Source organism: Acomys minous (assembly GCF_964271855.1).
Source record: "Acomys minous genome assembly, chromosome: 13".
NCBI classification, from domain to species: Eukaryota; Metazoa; Chordata; class Mammalia; order Rodentia; family Muridae; genus Acomys; species Acomys minous.
In genome coordinates, this window is record NC_140495.1 from 82208639 (window position 1) to 82222523 (window position 13885).

At 48.5% G+C, this 13885-nt stretch overlaps 1 protein-coding gene across 1 annotated transcript in view; it reads right to left on the reverse strand.

The window, feature by feature from the left end:
- The window catches only part of RFTN1 (raftlin, lipid raft linker 1), a 194539-nt gene that overhangs the window by 163815 nt on the left and 16839 nt on the right, over positions 1–13885 (reverse strand). The window contains exon 2 of the mRNA XM_084753509.1: positions 12161–12313. Within this exon, the coding sequence (XP_084609635.1) occupies positions 12161–12313 (153 nt within the window). The remainder of the gene's footprint in view (positions 1–12160; positions 12314–13885) is intronic.

Here is a 13885-nt window from a genome sequence, read left to right on the forward strand (position 1 = left end):
AAGCCCTCGCAGTTTCCTCTCCAGCTGGACCCCTACCCTCAACCAGCCAGAAACTACCTGGTAGGGGTGTTTAGACAACTCAATAGAGCCCCAAAAGATTGCTGCTAATGCCCTTTCTTTCTGTTCACTGTGGCAGAGAGAATGGCAGCTTAGAACCCACATACTCCCCTTTCTAGCTAACTGTCCTGGAACACAGAAGCTGGAAGCTGAAAACTCTATTTGTCACCCACAGGTGAGGAAACCAAGGCACCCAGGGGTGACTTTCCCAACACCACACCACTATTAAGTGGCAAAGCCAGAATTTTGAAGCCAGGCAGGTTTGGCTCAAGACCCTATATTCTCACTACCCCATGAGCAGCAGCCTCTTACAGGGGACAGAGACCTCATTTAACCAAACTGCTTCTGCTAATATATAGTGAGGTGTAATGGATTATTGCTAAGCTTACCTCCATGAATTGTCACTTTCAGGGAGTAAGCAGCCCAGCTGCAGCTTAGCTGGGAACCTTGGACTCTCACTTCCTTACACGGCTGCTCCAGGTGGCAGCCACGGCTCAGTTCACTTTGAGGCCCCACCAAAGAAAATTCACTTCCAAATTCACACACGCGTGGTAGTTGGCTGGAGTCAGCTCCTGTGTTGTTGCATTGCAGGCCCGCTTCGTCACTTGCTGTTATCAGCAAGCCCCCCTCAGCTCCTTGCCCCGGGAGTCTTTCCACAGGGCAGCTTACAGCATGGCTTCCCTCAGAGGGAATATGAGAGAGTTCAGGAGAGCAGCCACGGTATTTTTATAACTCACTCTCAGAATTGGAAACCATTATTCTCCTATAGCCTGCTTACAAGAAGCAGGCCAGTGGGCCCCATCCATATCCAGGGGAAAGAGCTACAGGAGGACATGTATCTTAGTGCATACCCACTAAGGTCATACAGTAATGAATAGAGATGCTAACTTTAAAGTTGCCTTTTCCTCGGTTTCTTTGTTTCCCATGTCCAAGTTCAGTCTGGTCCGTAACAACTTCCCAGTTAAGAGGGTAAAACATGGTGGGTTTACCTCTCAGGGACACCAGCTTCTAACACTTACCTCAAAGATAAGTTCTCTTGGACTTGACTTATTTTGATCTAACTTATTTATAGGAAGTCTATAGTAAGAAACCATGGTGAGACGTCCCATAGACATCCCCCACCCCAAACACTAGAGACTACAGCCGTTGCTCTTGGTTATCTTTCAGAACTTGATGGTAAGATCATATGGCTAAAGATACTCACGTACTTGAGTCACAGGATATGCAAAAAAAAAAATCAAACTGGTACCAACCTGGAAACTCCCTCACCACTTGATAGCTTCCATAGTGCTACAAGGTGCTACATACAGCATCAAGAGAGAAAAACATTCACCAGTCAAACCCAGGTGTAGTGTACCTTGGAAGCTACACTAACAACTGCTAACAGCTGACCTGGCAAGATGTGCCCACTGATGCAATGGTGGCACAGTTGTTATGGGAATAACCAACCACCACTTTCTGATTAAATTTAAAGCTTGCTCCAGAAGAGGAAACTCATACCTGAAACCAAAAATAAAAAAATAAAAACAACCTGTGGCTGGCTAGGTTGTAAATGCTAAAAAAGAGCCTAATACTAATATTATGATTCTGCTAAGCAGACATAGTAATGAACTTCCCCTAAGGTCTTATCTTTACCCACACTGATCAGTGCCTCTCTCAATCCTCAGCAGAAGAGCTACTTTTTGTAGTACATGGCAATTAGTCCAGAGACCCACAAGCAGCCAACATGCAGAAGAAGACACTGTGACATATTCAGCTCTAATGGGGATATCTATGCCATGCCCTCTCCCCCTAAAGTTCAGGGATTGCTGTGGAAAGGAGGGAAAGAAAAGCTGTAAGATCCAGAGGTAAGGGGCTGGAGAGATGGCTCAGTGGTTAAGAGCACTGCCTGCTCTTCCAAAGGTCCTGAGTTCAATTCCCAGCAACCGTATGGTGGCTCACAACCATCTATAATGTGATCGGATGCTCTCTTCTGGCCTGCAGGTGTACATGCAGGCAGGGCACTGTATGCATAATAAATAAATCTTATAAGGAAAAAAAAAGCCAGGTGCTGTTGGCACAGACCTTTAAAAAAGAAAAAAAAAAAAAGAAAAAAAAAGATCCAGAGGTGGAGAAACATTATTTGCTCGACACAACAAGGCTGGTGCACACATTGTCTCACAACACTTATGACTGCGTGCACAAAATCTGCATAAAGTCAGGCTGGGCAAAACCCCAGCGTGGATGGGGAAGAGTCTCATGAAGTTTACCATCCCTAACTGAGGAGCTATTGGCAACTGACGGTTCCTGGACGAGAGTCAATTTCCTTTGAGAGGCTGCCTGTGTGCTTCAGTAGATGGCCTCACTTCCACACACATACAAACCAGCACTAAGGAGACTCGGGAGGTTTAACACACACACACACACACACACACAAAGTTGGAAGGGGAAACAATGGTTCGAAGGTTAGGGAAGGAATTGGAGGGAAGAAAACTGGGTTGGGTGAGCTCAACCAAAATAACTTATACGCATTATGAAATTCTTAGAACAACAAAACACTAAAATAAAGGAACCTTGCTGTCATTTACAGATTGGCACAAATTTGTCAGTGATAAAGGAAGCAACTGGGCAGGCCATTTGGAGGATAAAGCGAAGTACACAGGAAGCCTCTGTCCTTCCCCCACTCCCAGCATCTTTCTTATCCACCCAGGCTAGCAGACATCGCAACAATAACTTTTCTTTCACAGGCTTCTTCTTGCTATGGCTAACCAGATCGCTTCCCACTGGAAAGCCCTAACAGACTGAGGATCCAGAAGAATGTCCCCAGAGTGCATTCTGCGCACCTATTAAGCCGAGCTTAAAAGCACAGCTCACTGGCTTGACTGAAGCACTGGGGTATTCCAAGCTGCAGGTGAACGTGCCCAGAGATTCACTTTGGTGTGGGATTATGGGGGCCTTTCTGTAGCCGCTGACAGCAGACAAATGTCCAAGCAAGCAGGAATTGACCAGCTCACAGTAAGTAAAAGCTGATGGTTCTCCAAAATGACAGCAGCCGCTTCCATCTTTAAGGAACCCTCCCCCCCTCCCCTCCCCCCACCCCCTCCCCAGCACACACACAAAGCACTAGCCACTACGCACGCAACCACAGGGCCTGTCCCTTAGAAATATGCAGCCAGTCTATGTCACAAGCAACGTTCATTCCTCAAGCCCATGGAGTTCATGCTTCTAGGCTAATGCTGAATTTATACCCTTGAGATCCTGCTGGAATATCCTCTCCTCCTAACAGGGACCAGTGAGCACATCAGCAACTGTCACAGTCTGCTCCCCGTGAATCCCAAATGTACCCCTAAGATGCTCCTACCACAAGATGGGAGAGAAGCTCGGCTATTGGTAAGCTTGGGAAGCGTGCCCTGACTACTTCAATTTACTTACTGGGATTTATGACCTGAGGCCCAAGAGCAGGTGCCTGAAATATAGTGTAAAGAAAGTGACTTGCTCGCCTTCTCGCACCAGTAAAAGAGATTTCAGGGATAAAATCCACAAAAAGTCAACAATCACTGAAGTCTGATCAAACTTAGGATAATTCTGAGATAGGGAGGTGAACAGGGTGGAAGGTCTGTATACATGACGTCATGGTCCAAACCATCATTTTGCACTGTTAGTATACACGAATGACCTTCCTCCTGGAGGCACCGCAGGTGTGGCTGCTGTGTCACAGGTGCATCAGTAGGTGGCAGAGAGGAGAGAGGCTGTGCATTATGACCTATGAGCATCTGAATGATTTCCTGAAGAAGGGGAGACTGAGACGACCACCAGTCCAGTGCCCCATAGGCCCTGAAGTTTCCCAGGACCAGAAGCAAACTGTCAGGACCCCTTACTGAGGGAAACAGGCAGTAGTGAGCCCGAGATAGATGACCCCTCACATAGGGTCACTCAGGCAGGTGAAGAGCGAACCCAAGATGACCACCAGGTCTGGTGCCATGGGAGGGGTCTACATAGGGCTGTGAAGAACTGACCCCACCCCTCACCTGGGCATAATGGAAGAGCTACCCCTAGGGGCAAGAGAACAGGAGGAGAGCTGACCCCTGCTCCTACACAGCTACAGTACTTGGGAGAGTGGCCCCCACAATGTTGTAGGAGTAGCAGGTGATTTGGACCCCCAAGGTTACCAGAAAGCGCTGGAGAGCTGGCCCTACCACTTGTCTCTGGTGTGGTGAGTGGATGAAGGAGAAATAACCTCCTCCCTTATCACCCCTCATCACATGTAGCAGGTGGGAGACCTGGTTCTGGGGTCATGAGAACAAGAGAGCTAGCACTGCCTCTCACCAGCTGCAGCACTCAGGAAAGCAGGGCCCTGCATCTCAGCTGGACAGCACAATAGAGTTGACCCTCTTGGCAGGGGCCTCAGGGCTTGCCCTGGGGGCTTGAGTATGAGAGAGCTAGCCCTGCCATTTGTCTGCTGTTCAGTAACGTGGATGAGGGAGAGATGAGTCACCCCTCATCCCTTGCCGCCAATGAAGGCAGGAGAGCTGGCCCAGAGGTCACCAGAATGGGAGAACTGACCCTACCTCTCACCTGCTGCACCACTCGGGAGAGCAGCAGGCCCTGCATCTCGCCTGGGCAGCACAGCAGAGCTGACCCTGAATGTGGGGATTGTGGGTAAGCTGGCCTGGAAGGCATGAGAGTGGGAGAGCTGGTGGGGTGACCAGCTCAGATGCCTCTTAGGCCCAGATCCAGGGCTTTGAATTGGCCACCCCAGCATCTACCCCATGGATGAACTGCTAGAGTGCATGAAGGGGCTGGTCCTACAGATCCAAAACTACAGCATCTCCATGACACAGGGCAACAACTGGACCTGCAGGAGGAGTCCCAGTGAGGTTCCAGTACTGATAGAGTAGCAGAAGCCAGAGCCCTCGTAACAGACCAATAAGTCATTGCAATGAACATTTGTGAGCAAAGAAGTGTACACAAAAGGGTATACTGTGGGATACACTGGCACACTACAGCTTCCAGGGAGATGTGTTTTGTTTTGTTTTTTTTTTTTTTTTTGCTCTGTTAGGTGGGAAGTTGCAAAGGTAGAGGATGGGTATGAGGGGAAGAGGAGATGAGTGGGATTGGGGTGCATTATGTGAAATTCACAAAGCACCAATAAAAAGTTTAACCCCAGTGAAACTGGGTAAAGCCTTTGAAGTCACACTGGAAACAATTAGTAGGCTACATAAAACATTAACTTGCTTTCTGTTCCACTCTTTTTTTTTAATAAAACTATTTTGTAGTGTATACACACACATGTATAGCCTACTCTTTTTCACATTTACCTAATTAATTATTGTGGGTGGGGATGTATGCGTGCCATGGTGCACATATGGAGGTCGGAGGAGAACTTGCAAGACAGTAGGCTCTCTCTTACCAGCACATAGGTCCTGAGGATTGAACTTACATCATAAGGCAAGTGCCTTTACTCACTGAGCCATCTTGCTGGTCCTTCTGTTCCACATTAGTTAAAATAGATAAAAATTATTATGGCAGGCAGCTTTTATTATGACTCTATAGAAAAATAATTATTTGGTTTTGCTTTGGCAGGTAACAGTCATCAGTGACGAATTCCGTCCTACTGAAGGGAGCCCCGAGTTCCTGAACACACACTCAGCCCAGAGTCTATCTGCACACAAGACTACATGTTGTTCCTTTTTCCCCTCAATTTTTACAATTTTTTTTAAAATTTAAGTAATTTATTCAGATTACATCTCAGTTGTTATCCCCTCACGTGTTCTTCCTTGATCTAGATTTAGAGTGGCTGGGACCAGAGCAGGAAGAGTTTTGCATTAAGACAAGAATGTTGAGAACACCCAGCCTCCTTAAATCTAACCTTATCACCCCATTAGTAAGCTGGAACAATAACATTAGTACCAAGAATATCAAAGGCCACTGTACAGAAGATACACACGGGAGCTTTGCTCTGAAGGCTTAAGGTCACTTCACACACATTACCTCATCCATCTCCCCAAATCTAGAAACTGTGAGATGTACTTTATAGGAACCGATTTCCTTTTGGGAACCACATTTGCGTATTCTGTTTGAAAACAGGGCCAGTTTCTAGCACTCCTCCCGGCCGGGCTCTCCCCTTGCAAGTCACGCAACTGACCTCTTTGCATGAGTCTTCAAAAGAGAAACTAACCTTTAGCAATTATAGAAACTGGAACCAGAACCAAAACCAGGTAGGAATAAACATCTTCACAATGCCCAACAGTTGCTTTTACCCAAACTGAAATCAAATATATACACACGCTCTACCTCACCATTTATTGATGAAACAGAACCTACAAATGGTTCGGCAAAGTTAACCAAATAGTCTGGAAAATCACTGGTGGGAACACATGGTTTCATAGAGGCCGATGCTCCCTAGGACAGCACAGCAAATCCCTAGGAAAGAAAAATGTCTCTCTGGACTCTTTGTCTTGGCAAAGGAGGAGTCTATTTTCAACTCTAAGTTTGCTTTGTTAACAAAGCTGAGACATCATGGACCATCCTCACTCGTCCGAGTTCATACCTGGCCTCCTAAATCTTAGCTAGAGGTCAAACCTAGCTGTCCCTTAGAACAAGTAGCAAAGAGAAGCAAGAGGGAACTCCACTCCAGTGGGCTCTTGGCTGATATTCATGTCCTTAGCAGGTTAAAAAAAAAATAGTCTCCCAAAGCAAACATGGTGTGTGGCCAGCTGTAATCCTGGCACTGGGGAGGCAAACGGGGGCGGAGGGGCAGGTAACCCCTGGGCGCACTGCTCAGCCCTCCCAGTCTAGGTGGTGAGTTCCAGGCCAGTGAGAGGCCTTATTTTTAAAAAAAAGAACAAGAAAGAAAGAAAGAAAGAAAGAAAGAAAGAAAGAAAGAAAGAAAGAAAGAAAGAAAGGGTTGACAATTTCCTGAGGAACACAACCAGAGACTAAGTTTACACACACACACACACACACACACACACACACACACACACACACACACACACCCTGCTCATCACCTTTAGAGACCACTGCACGTGTTATTTGTCCTTGTCACCCAAGCCTGGCTCTTGGCTCTTGGCTCAATGGGTGATCTACAAGGAAGCCAAAATGAAAGGACCTAACAGCTGTACGCCATGATGGCTTGTGAACGGGAGAACCAGCTCTAGTCAGGAGGAGGTTAAAAGTGAAGCCACAGCTCAAATGCCAGGCTACAAGCTTTCCTCTCAAAGGACACTTCTGGCTTGCCTTTATGGGCCCACCTTCCTCAATCCAAGGCCCTGGACTTCTTACCTCGAGGTTTGTCTTTCCCTATAAAACTGCATCTGTGACTCCCTCAGTTCCTCTGAAAAGTAGCAAATATCACACATACCTGTTCCCTTACATCACCACAAGCATCACTTAGAGAGGTAAATGCCTCATTAATGGGTAGCAAAACAAACACTTCAGGGTCCTCCAGATCCAACTAAAGGAACCCCCCCTCCCCCGTAGAGAAACCCTCTCTCACCAGGAACCCTCTTGCAGTGCACATAAGCCTCACCCAAACTCGCCCTTTTGTACCACAGCTTGCAGGTCAGGCAACCTTGTACACCTTGGCCAGACGTTGACCCCAGAAATGCCTGACGTGACAAGTCAAGTCCACTTATCCAGGTGCTAATCGTGGATCCAAGGCATCTCTGTGGGACTTGGTCAGCCCGGCTGGTAGGAGCAAGAAGTGGGGAGGGCGGCAGAAGCAGAAAGAGCAGAGGCAGCGGAGACCTTATCAAGGCAATGGCTCCCAAAGGGGAACCGAGGCTGGTCTGGCCAGCTGTGGCCTGCCCATCTGTCTCTGGGGTGAGCGGTTAGATCTAAATGTGAGAGCCACAGGACTGGAAACAGGTCTGTCTGGATGTTAGCATGTGACTGGGCAGGAGGCTGTGGACACTGAGCAGAGCCCCGAGCACTGGAGCCCTATGTGAGAGTGGAGGCTCAGTTATGCACTTTCCCCAAGGCCCCTGAGTCAAGAGCAAGCTGTCATGAGACCCAGCCCATTGGCTAAAAGGTCCCTAGTCATCAGAGAGCGGTTCCTCGCAAGTCCCATGTCCTTTCTTCAGCTGGACCTCGTAGCCTCCTTACAAACCCAGTCTCATCCACCCTGGTGCCTGTCGGTTCCTCGGTGCACCCCTCCATTACACTTGGAAGAACTCCTCAGCCAGTTGTTCTCAAACTTTAGAAACATCAGAAGCATCTAAGGGATTTATCACATAGGGACTATTTTATGTTTCACAGCCCCTGAAGTGGGGGGGGGGCAAGATTTTGCATTTTTACAAGACGAGACGACCCTATCTCAAATGCTTGTGAAACCCAGACGTCTCTTGTGCACACCCTGTCTCCCCAAGCTACCTTAGGACCTTAAATAGCCTCGACACCAGAAAAGCCAGCACCCTCTCCTCCCAGTAGCAACCCTAGGGCCAAAACCCACAGCTTTTCTTCTTGACGCTTTTATGCCACTGCTCCCTTCCCAGCGTGCAACTGGCCCTGTCCACCACATCAAGGCCATCTCAATCCACTCTCTCCCTCAACTCAGCAAAAGCTGCCTCCTTTCCGGTGGGGGGTGGGGTGGGGGCACTTCCTGAAAGCCCAGCTCTGAGGGAGGCTCTTCCTGAGGGATGATGAGCTCCCACTTTAGCAGCACTAGCTGCTTACTAGAAAGCCCCAACCTAAGGCACACACAGTGGTCTCAGGGCAAGACTGGGAAAAGAGAAAACTGCAGGAGGCTCAAAGCAGCCCTGGGGGATGAGGAAAGAAAAGCTGCAGCCTCTCTCTCTCTCTCTCTCTCTCTCTCTCTCCCTCCCTCCCTCCCTCCCTCCCTCCCTCTCTCTCTCTCTCTCTCTCTCTCTCTCTCTCTCTCTCACACACACACACACACACACACACACACACACACACACACACCTTCCTGCTCACTCCAGCATCAGCTCCATGCCTAGCAGTCTGAATATTCCAAGGCCAGGGCCCTTTCCAGGAGGAACTGGCACACAGCAGGAGTGTGGCCAGTCTGTAAGTAGTTTAAAATAATTGCATTGGGCTGGGCATGGTCTTACATGCCTTTAGCCCCAGCACTCAAGAGGCAGGGGCAGGTATCTCTCTGGACACCGGCCTAGTCTACACAATGAGTTGCAGGGCAACCAGGGCTATGTCATGCAGCCTCATCACGAAAATAAAGAAATATATTGATTAGGGCCAATGACTCAGCAGATAAGGGTGCTTGATGCCAAGCCCAGTGACCCAAGTTCAATCCCTGAGTCCTGTGTGGTGGGAAGAAAGAACTGACTGTCACGACTTATCCTATGCTGTCCGACACACACCATGGCATGTATGCGGCCATAGACATACAGTCTAATAAATATAATGACAATGTTTTTAAAAAAATAATTGTATTAGCTCATCTTATGCCGTCCAAAATATAATATGTCACTTAAAGGAAGTAAAGTATATGACGGCTTATGTATAGGCAGATTTGTAATTATTGAACATACTTTATATTAATAAGCTCGCACCAACAGTGCCATGGGCACCATTTCCACTCAGGTAAAGGAAATGTATGACTTAGCTGTGGTCCCTGGCAGCAGCTTTGTTTGCAGACCATGGCTCTGAGCTAATGATTGACTCTGGAAGTTTCTGCTCTGATTCCCAACATCTGCCTATCACTCCCATCAGCACCCCTGGGCAATAGCACTGGGGTTTTTAACTCGCCGGTAAACATGCAACTCGGGGCCAAGTAATAACAATGATGGTGATAAATTAATTTTCAGACTGTGATTAAAAACTGTGGCCCATCATCCAGGACCAGTCTTTCCACCCAGCTGTGAGGGGACCACAGCCTTGTGGGAGGGCAAACTCCACACTGATTCGGCGGTTTTGGCTGTGGTGTTTGGAGGTAACGCTGCCCACACTGGAAACTAAATGACAGAGGACCCGTCTATGATTCATTGCACAGCATGCATGTTTTGAACAGAAAATGTCCCCTGTGTTCTTATCACAACCAAACAAAAATTCACACACAGCATTTAAGGATGGAAGGCTGTCAGCAAGCGTGCAAGTATAAGCCTGGTCAGCACAATGTCAGAAAAATCCCAAAGGCCAGCTCTTACAGAGCCCCAGACAGGAAAACCACAGGGAGGGAAATTTTTTTTAATGAAGTCATGGGGCCTGCTGTGGGAATGAGGCAGTGCATCATGGGAATGGTTTATAAGAGCAGAAGAGGAAAAAAAAAAGGCGAGCTTAAAAGTGCAGGCAGTGGGGCAGAAAGGACTACTGAGCTTTTCCTGGGGAGGCTCTTGAATTTAGAATCTCTGCCATCGAAGGCCAGAGATTGAGGGATGCAGGAGGCCGAGTGGAGTGGGGGCATTCGGCATCATTGAGAAGGCAGGGCCCATTCTAACAACCTTTGGCAGCTTGGGGTCCAGGAACTAATTGCTTTTATCACCTCTGATAGTTCCATTTCTGTCTACTTTTCTGTTTCATAAGAGAGGCTAAGCCACCTTAAATGGGCACACTTGCTTTGTTCAGAATACTAATATATAATAATAATAAATAATAATAAATATGAACCAGAGACGTAGCTCAGCTGGTAGAGCGCTTACCCAGCATACACATAGCCCTAGGTCCCCTCTCCAGCATCACATTAAGGCACGATGGACAACACATGCCTGCAATCCCAGCACTCAGGAAGCTAAGGCAGAGGGGCTGCTACAAATACGAGCCTAGCCCAGATGACCTAGCAAACTCCAGACCTGATGGGACTACCTTGTCTTAGAGAGAGAAAAGGAGACAGAGACAGATTAGTACAACGCAGATCCAGAGTAAGCATCTCTAATTCATGTAGAAGGTAAGCTAGCCATTCCCACTACCGCTGCATCCACCGTACTGGATGCCCCAGGACTGCGGAGACAGCACCGCGTCAAGCTGTGGAGTGTGCATTGCCGGCTGCTTCCTGTGCCCTGATGTGAGAAGGAAGGAAGAGAAGGAGAAAGGGCAAAGGGCAGGGTGAGGACAATTCCAAACATCCCTGCTGTGCACCAGAGTCTGTGCTGAAAGCTCCACACACCGCACTCCCTCACCAATCATTACGCCGCCCTGTGACAGGGATACTCCGCTCCGTGACAGGGATACTCTGCCCGGTGACAGCCCACTGTATGGACTGGGACCAACCCCGTGTCCAAGAGGCCTGGACTCTCAAACAGCCCTTGGATCAGCCTCACCAGTGCGAGGGCTCTGCCCTCTCGCCTTCATTTTCACAGAAGCTTAACGTATTCCTCAGGCGCCCAAGGAAGCAGCATCTTGAGACATGTTCTGGGAAACTGTTGGTGCATGCCTCTCATTTTCCACGACCTACAAGGAAGAGTGAGTCTCTTCCATTTTACATGCTGTTCTTTGTGACTGGAACCCACTAAGCTCTTTGTCCATGTCACTGAGTCTCCCCTATCTACCAGAATAACCACCTGCATTCCCCCAGAACCAGCCTGACTGCACACAGTAGGTGCTCAGGACACTAAGTATCTCAGGACGTACTCTGCCAGGATACCTTGAGCATCCTATACCTGTCATCCCAGGCCTATGTCCTGTCCCCTCAGACCTGGGACACTGATTGTGGAAAATAACCCAGACGCCACCTGCCTAAAGCTTAGCCCAGATTGACAAGAGGAAAATGATGGTCAGATGAACTCGGGGGAGAAAGGACAAGAAGACATAGAGGGAGGACACTTTCTTCCACAGGTTTGGCTAACAGAGAGTCTACAAAATACCTGGTCCATGGGCTGAGTTCAGGCCATCCATGTGGCCTGCTTGCCAACTCATAGCTTTAACTGCCTACCTGCCTGCCTGCCTGCCTGCCTGGTTTATTTCTTTGAGGTCATGTCTTGCCATGTGGTCCAGCTTGGCCTGAAGCTCTAAGTCCTGCGGTGTTAGCCTCCTGCCGGCTAAGATGAGTGTTGTGGGCCACCTCACTCAGGTGCTGTTATTTTGACAAGCTGCTCTCCGGTAAAGAGGGATACGGAAGCCTGGCTCTCTAAACTGTCCCGTGTCAGACTGTGGGCTAGGCCCAGTCCTACACTGCCCCAGCCAGACCCCCTTCCCAGGACCTTGTACTCACCAGCAGTCAGCGTGGTGAACTCGAGGGAGCGGTATTCATACGTCACGTCTACCTTGGTCTCCACCTGAGGTCTCTTCAGAGTTGAGTAGATGTTCCCCGGCCGCTTCTCCTCACGTTTCTCCAACTTGTTCAGACTACAACCCATTTCGACAGCTGTCCTCAAAAGGGAGACAAACAAGGGGAGATGGAGATGCTCTGTCATTAATTTTGAGAAACCATAGCACAAAAGACCCCCAACTTTCTGGACGGATACATCAAAGACCTCGGTGCCCAGAAAATCACACGTGTACATAGCCGAACACAGGGGACAGGGCCCACCTTCTCTTCTTATGAGGACGCCATTACCAGCCATCCTGGGAGAGCTGGGTGACCCCCAAAGTGTCCCTGCTTTTCATCTCTTCTCCTCTATCTGAGGGAATAATACCTCAGAGTACCAGCTTCCACTATCATCTGTATAGATGATTAAAAAAAAAAAGAGGACCTAAAAAGCAATACTGTGCATTATGTTGTCAGCCCATCCGCAGAGACACAAGACACATGTCACCTTCCACACAGTTGCTAAGGGAGAATAATACGTTGTTGTTATAGTCTCTAAGCTCTGGCGTCCCCTCTCCCCTCAGCAGTAATTATTTAGACAGGAATTGCTACCCAAACATCTCAAAAAGTGGATGTTGGTGTTTTTATGGGCCTTGTCTGATAGCCCCCCCTTCTCTTCTCTCTCAGATCAAATGGCAGGAAATAACCACAGGCTTCCCCACTTTCAGTCATTTCAGACTAAAATGAAAGTGACAGAGCATAACAGGGCCGGCCAGACGACATCAAGCAGCATCCACACACAGTGGAAGAGCAGTGGCCTCAGCTTGCCAAGGAAGTGGAGAGATGGGAAACCATAAACAAGGAGGGGGGAGTCTGTTGACTTGGGCCTTGTTTATTTATATGGGTTTTCCCGTTTACTTGGACAGAATGACATTCACAATGTAACTTTTTTTATGGGAAGCTAGGTTCCCTCTGCACTCTGGGCATGAACTCTTCCTCCTCTCTGGAACACTGACCTGCCATGGGAATATGTGTCCTTAAAACTGCCCAAGAATCACACCAACGCGCGCGCGCGCGCGCGCACACACACACACACACACACACACACACACACACACACACACACGCAGGGACTGCTTCCTCTACAGACAAGGATTTCCTCCACTGACCCATTCATAGGGTTCCCAGCTTCCTAAAGCAATTTGGCAAGTTTCAGAAAAACAAACTGAACATCAAAAAATAAAAAAATAAAAAAAGGAAAGGCATGGGAAGGAAAATGGAAGTTGGCACAGCCACCACCTGCCTCCACTCTGCAGTAATTAAAAAAGAAGCCAGAGGGAATGCATAGGAACCGGAAGGCTGACTTCTGCCTTAATCAGGGAACATTAGTGTCCGAGAACCAGAGCACACATGATTTATGTGCAGTCTGTGTGAACCGATAACTTGAAAACTACTTGGTCATTTCTGCAGATGCAACAGCTGACGTGTGCAGAAGCTGCAGAAGCTGCAGAAGCTGCAGAAGGAACCATGTGAAGCAAGCCGCTGCCGTCTGCTGCGGGGAAGCAGAAAGCAATGCACAGTAGGCTCCTGAGTGCTGGGACCGGCGCACTATGACGGAGTACCAGAGCAGGAGTGCAGAGAGTCCTGAGGGCCATGTCCTTCACTCCTGCCCACTTCCAAGAGCTGAGC